Here is a 6,359-nt window from a genome sequence, read left to right as displayed (position 1 = left end):
GATCAAAAATTCTAGGTCATCTTTGGTTACATAGAAGGTTTGAGATCAGCCTGAGTTAATGAAATTCTGTCTTAGGAGGGGGAGCGGGAGGGGGGTTGGGGGGTGAAGGCAGGGAAGGATGCAGGATTGGTGTGTCTATAAGCCAAGGAAGGGGATTGCTGGCAATCACACAGGCTGACAATCACACGGAGCTGACTTTCCTGTGGAGCTTGTACAGGGAACCAACACCAACAACACGTTAATTTGGGGCTTCTGGTCTCCAAAGCTGACAGAATAAATTTCTATATTTTTTAAATATCTTATTTCATTATTTTTATTTTACGTGTATGAACGTATTGCCTGCACATATGAGTGCACTTATGTGGTGCAATGCCGTGGACGGTTCATGTAAGTGCTGGGAATCGAACCCAGGTCCTCTGCAAGAGCAGTCAGTACTCTTAACTATTAAGCCATCTTTCCAGGCCCTAAATTTCTATTGTTTTAAGCCACTCTATTTGTGGTTCTTTGTTAAGGCAGCCAGGGAAGCCAGCTCACAAGTATCACATTCATAGTCACCTCAGGGCCTTTGCACAGATTCCCCTTCCTCTGCTATGCCCTTCCCCCAGAAGTTTTTCATTGCTTGCTCTGTCTTGCTATGAATGAATGTGAGTTGCTGTGTTCCTAACGCTGAGGACCTGGCAGTTCACCACCTGGCTCCCTCTGACTCACAGCATCTGACTGGGGAATCTCTGCTCGACTCTGAGCTCGTCTTTGCTATCTTTTTCTGTAAAAAGGTGGCTCCTGCTTTTCACTTTCCACCTCCGGAACTGAAGCTGATACAGACAGGCAAACTGCAAATACTCAAACTGAAGACCTCTGTCTCCGCATTTCTTGCCGTCCACCTGGGGCTGGGAATCTAGCATCTAAATTCTCATCTGTTCCAAAGTAGGGAGGTGGAAGCAAGCCCCGACTTGCCAAAGAATCGAAGAGTCACTGAAAATGGAAATGAAAGCGCAACCGAAACTTGGACCATCACAGACTCAAACCAGTGCATCTCCTTTCCATCTCCGAACTAGGAACTGAAACCATTCCATAGGAAACTCTCTCTTCCCCTTCTGGGGGAAGAGAAATCCCACTCTGGTCTGATTCTGTTTTTATTATACAACTATTAATAGCGACACTCATCAAACTGTAAATAAAGTGTGAAGCTCTCTTGCAATCCCGTCTGAACTGCCTTTCCAAATGAAACTGCTTTATTTATTCGCAGCCTTTTCCTATCCCAAACCCGTCTGCAATTTTCACTTACCCGTGTCATGATAGGACTCAGCGCCCTTCCTCACTTTGCTGTGCACAGTATTTTTCTGCCAGGATATAGTCAATAGCCCATGTAGGTCTCTGATTAAGTAAGAGGTCCATTTCTGTGAACCATAACCCAGACATATGCAACACTAGACTGTGTCTCCTATCAAAATTTATTGCAATGGTAGGTACATTGTAAGTACAGAAACACAAGCAAATCAAACAGGAGGAATCTTTCCCTTTAACCATTGGGCAGCAACAATTCAAATCTCTTTTAATAATAAAAGCAAACAGGTGGGAAGCATCTCTCTTCCCCAAGCATTGTAACTGCTCAGCCCTTTGGAAGGAACGGATTTCTTGCTGATCTTAACAGCAGAGGTGTTCCTTTCCCTCCACAGCACTGTTAGCTCAGTCTCTCCTGAGCTTAGTCCCCGTCTTACCAGCATAGGCCACTCAGAAAACCAAAGCTTCCGTATTTACTCTCCATGTCCATTTCTGCTAAATCTTGACTGAAAGGTGAATTGATCCCACAGAACCCAGGTGACCTAGTGGCCTGTTTAATGACATCTGGGATAACTTCTGTCCAATTGCATGGCTGTCCTTATCTCCGCTGAAGCCCACAGATAGGCTAGGTTGCTCCCCAGAAGCAGAAGGCCTATCCAGTTCCTGGGCATGCTGAAGAAGGAAGCCAACAAGTCACAGGTACAGATGGGTGGGTCTTTGCCCATCTTCAGCCCTGCAAGCTTTGGAGACTGAGAAGTTTCAGACATTTAGAAGCTCCTACTCTCCATTCCTCTGAGATTTCTGTAGTCGCACCTTGCAACCAAGCCACCCACTCCACCATGCTGTTTCTCCAAATATCTAGAAGTTCCAAGAAAACTTAGGCCAAGTCTGATGATGTTACTCTGTGCAGTGGCCAAATTGTTTCTCCAGAGATCTCAGGAAGGTGGCCGCTTCCTGCCATGGCTACTTAACGAGAAGTTGAAGCCAGGTAAGAGGGGCTGCCCGGCTCACTGGGGTCGGCCATTAATGCATCTGGGACACTTCTGGCTGTGCTGGGGTCCCCTGTGAGTTCCACGCTTGTGCTCCGGTTATGATCTAATTCCTCTGACGTCTTCTTACGCAAGCAGTGGTTGATATATGTGGAGAAGAAGTTGGGGAAGGATGGACTGGAGAAATAGTAAACTACAGGGTCCAGCATGCTGTTCATGTAGGTGAAGCTGAGGGTGATGAAGAAGGCCAGGTCAACTGAGCGGTAGATTTCACAGTATTCTGTCCCCGATTTGTACATGAGCCAGAAGATGCGGATCCGCACAGCCACGCTGGGCAGGAAGCAGATGATGAAGACAACGGCCACCACCATGATGAAGTTGATGGCCCTCTTGATCTTGGCATGCCTGTCCATCTGCCTCTGCCGCAGGCTCCAGATGATTCTGGCTGAGCAGAACAGGATGATGCCCAGGGGCAAGAAGAACTCCAAGAGAAACATGGCGTCGTGCCACCTGAAGGTGTGGCAGATGCTGAAGCTGCTGCACAGATTGGCTTTTCCATTGCGGGTCATCATATTTGTATATAGGAGATGGACTGTCAGGCTGATGGTGATGCCCCACAAGAGGCAAGAGATGATGGCTGCTGTGCGGTTGGAGATCTTATTCAGGGAGTGGTGGGGATGTACCACCCGGAAGTACCTGTCCACAGCCACCACTGTAAGGAAGATGATGCTGCCTTGGCGGTTCATGGCCAGCATGAAGAGCATCAGGCGGCAGGGGATGTCTCCAAACCTCCAGTCCCACTTTTTGACATAGTTGTCGGTCAGGAATGGCAAGCAGATGATCAGGAGAAAGTCAGCCACTGCCAAGTTGAACAGGAAAATCCGGCTAGATTTCCAGGACTTGAGGTGGAAACAGAAAATCCACAGGGCAAGGCCATTGCCCAGGAGCCCGAACACAAACTCCAGCCCCAACACCGGCGGCAAGACTTTGGCAATGAAGTCATCTCGGAACACACAGCAATTCTTATTGTTTATCACCAGAGAATAGTTCTGCTTGTTCATTAGTGGATCCGGTCAGTCGGCCCCAGGGCTCCTCACCTAGCAAAGGCTCAAGCAAGAAGTGTGTGTCTGTGTGGTGAACGTGTGGTTCAGCGCTCAGCTTTATGTCATGTCAGGGTGTTGAAACAGATGACTGAATGGTTACCAGGAAACTACGAAATCGTTCAAAAAAAAAAAAAAAAAAAAAAGCTAGTGAGGCTCTTACGCAACCTGCTGTTTGCATAAACAAGTAATAAAAAAAAATCCCCTAGGCAGACAGGAACCCACAAAAATTTCTAAATGTAAAGGATAAGTTTAGGCAAGCAGACTATCTTTTGTGAATGAGTAAAATACTGGGCATTCCTTCTAAAGGCTGCATTGTGCACACTGATTAATTACTTAGCAGTGGAGAATTAATTCACTGTCATTTACTAGGCTTACATAATTAACAAATTAACGATAGCAGTATAATGTACTGTGTTAAACAAACAGCAAAACTTCCCCAAAACATTAAAAATTGATATAAAATTTTAGCATGCATTGGTAACATGTGTAGGTTTTCTTTTCTTTCCCTTTCTTTTCTTTAAGATTTATTTTTGTTTTCAATTTTATGTAAATGTGTGTGTTTATCTGTGTGTTTGTGCATATGAGTGCATGTGCCCCATCCTCCCCAGGGTTTTGGCTCTCCTGTAGCTGGAGTTACAGGCAGTTGTGAGCTGCCCAGTGTGAATTCTATGAACCAAACTCAGGTCCTCTGCCAGAGCACTGCAGGCTGTTAACTAATGAGCCATCTTTCCAGTCCCATTTTATTTTATTTTTATTTTTTCTGTTCTTTTTTTTAAACTTTTTAAAAAATATTTCATTATTTTTAGTGTATGAGTGTATTGCTTTCATATTGGTAAGTGCACCCGTGTTGGGAAATGGCCATGGAGGACAGAAGAGGCCATTGGATCCCTTGGAACTGGAGTTATGGACAGTTGTTAGCTGCCACGTGGGTGTTGGGATTCGAACCCAGATCTTCTGCAAGAACAACCAGTGTTCTTAACCGCTGAGCCATCTCTCCAGCCCCATTTTTTTCTGTTCTTAAAGACAGGATCTCACTCTACAGCCCAAGCTGGCATCAAATTCTTTCTGCTTGTTTCCCAAGTACTGGGATTGTAGGGATACACCACATGCCTCAGCTATGTGATATTTTTAAAACCCCCATTTTGTAAAATTAGATCTAGATCTCAGGACCTAAAAGTGGGCTGAGCTCTGCCTTTCAGGAAAATAGCATTTCCCGTTTTTAAAAAGTATAATTAGATTGTCACCCTCTAGAGCGCTTACCACTGACTATTTTGATCTTTGCTTTCCAAGAGCTTTCTAAATTGTGTTGTTCTACTTTGAATTAAAATTGGAAAGTTATAGCCAGGTGTGGCTGTATTCGCCTTTAGTCCCAGCACGTGGGAGGCAAAGGCAGGTGGATCTCTGAGTTTGAGGCCAGCCTGGTCTATACAGAGAGTGTAAGGCCAGCTGGAGTTCAGGGAAACCCTGTCTCAAAAAGACCAAAAAAAAAAAAAAAAAGAAAAGAAAGAAAGAAATTGGAAATTTATTCCTTTAGTTGCACTCCAAAATCCACCAATGGAAATTAATAGACCCTTCACCGTAAACTACATTGAGCATGCCTGATCTTAGCCTCCCATAGGATTAGAGTTTCTTTGTGAAGTTGCTGCTGCTGAAGATGAAAATAAAGATAGCCAATGGTGCGTGATTGCAGCATTCCTAGTGTGCTGGACTCCAGGCCCCACACTGTCAAGATTGATGTATTTTTATTTTATGTATATGAATGTTTTGCTTGCATGTATGTATGCCTGGTACCCATCAAGGACAGAAGAGGGCATTAGATTCCCCTGGAAATGGAGTTATCGGTAGTTGTGAGCTGCTATGTGGGTGCTGGGAACTGAACCCAGGTCCCCTGTAAAAGCAGCAAGTGTTCTTAATGGGTGAGCCATCTCTCCAACCCCTCCGTGCTTTAAACACATCATCTTGTTTCACCCTCTATAACACATCAACTAAGAACTATTGTTGATTATGACTTCAAAATGAGGACAGTGAAGCTCAGAGAGGCTGGTAATATACCCATGACCACTCAGAAGAACTGGGATTTGAATCTGGCACCGACTTCCAAACCTGTGCCTCTCACCATTATTGTATACTGCCCTTTTATTTTATTTGAAATGTATTTTCTTAGTCTTCATATTTCCATACTCCAATAAACTCTTTTTAAAAATTTATTGTTATTTTAAAAATAGTATGTATATTCAGAAGGTGGAGGCAGGCAATTATCTATGATTTCAAGGCCAGGCTGGTCTACATAGTAGTTCTAGGTTGGCCAGGGTTACAAAGTGAGACCCTATCTTAAGGAAAAATTATGTGTATGTGCCTTTGTGTATGTATGTATGTATGTATGTATGTATGTGTGTATGTGTGTGTGTCTGTGTCTGTGTCTCTCTGTGTCTGTGTCTGTGTGTGTTGGTTTGTGTATGTGCTTTCAGAAGGCAGAGGTGCTGTATCCCCCAAGAGCTGGAGTTACAGGTGGTTATAAGGCACCCAAAATGGTTGCTGGGACTTGAACTCAGGTCCTCTGGAAGAGCAGTATGTGCCCTTAACTACTGAGCATCTCTCCAGTCCTTTATTTTTATTTATTAAAAAATTCTGGCTGGGGGCTGGAGAGATGGCTGAGTGGATAAGAATACTGACTGTTCCTGCAGAAGAATTGGGTTTGAATCCCAGCACCCACATAGCAGCTAACAACTGTCTGTAATTCCAGTTCCAGGGAATCCGACAGTCTTTTCTGTCCTCCGCAGGCATTGCATGACATGGGTGCACTTCCCTACATGCAGGCAATACACACATACACATTAAAAAATAATAAATAAATAAATAAAACATTAAAAAAAATTCCGACTGGGTGTGGTGGCACATGCCTTTAATCCCAGCACTTGGGTGGCAGAGGCAGGTGAATCTCTATGAGTTTAAGTCCAGCCTGGTCTACATAGCGAGTTCCAGGGGC

At 44.4% G+C, this 6,359-nt stretch overlaps 1 protein-coding gene across 1 annotated transcript; it reads right to left on the bottom strand.

Annotated features, from left to right (window-relative positions):
• Positions 1 to 1,451: 1,451 nt before the first annotated feature.
• LOC103739048 (hydroxycarboxylic acid receptor 2) lies at positions 1,452 to 3,382 on the bottom strand. Its single transcript, XM_008839315.3, has one exon. It carries the CDS (start codon positions 3,329 to 3,331, stop codon positions 2,249 to 2,251), a length of 1,083 nt encoding a protein of 360 aa, XP_008837537.1. The 5' UTR covers positions 3,332 to 3,382; the 3' UTR covers positions 1,452 to 2,248.
• Positions 3,383 to 6,359: the final 2,977 nt, after the last annotated feature.

Source organism: Nannospalax galili, unplaced genomic scaffold, assembly GCF_000622305.1.
Source record: "Nannospalax galili isolate Female #2095 unplaced genomic scaffold, S.galili_v1.0 scaffold218, whole genome shotgun sequence".
Classification (NCBI taxonomy): Eukaryota; Metazoa; Chordata; class Mammalia; order Rodentia; family Spalacidae; genus Nannospalax; species Nannospalax galili.
Note: the sequence above shows the minus strand (reverse complement) of the source record. Positions and strands in the feature narration are given on the sequence as shown.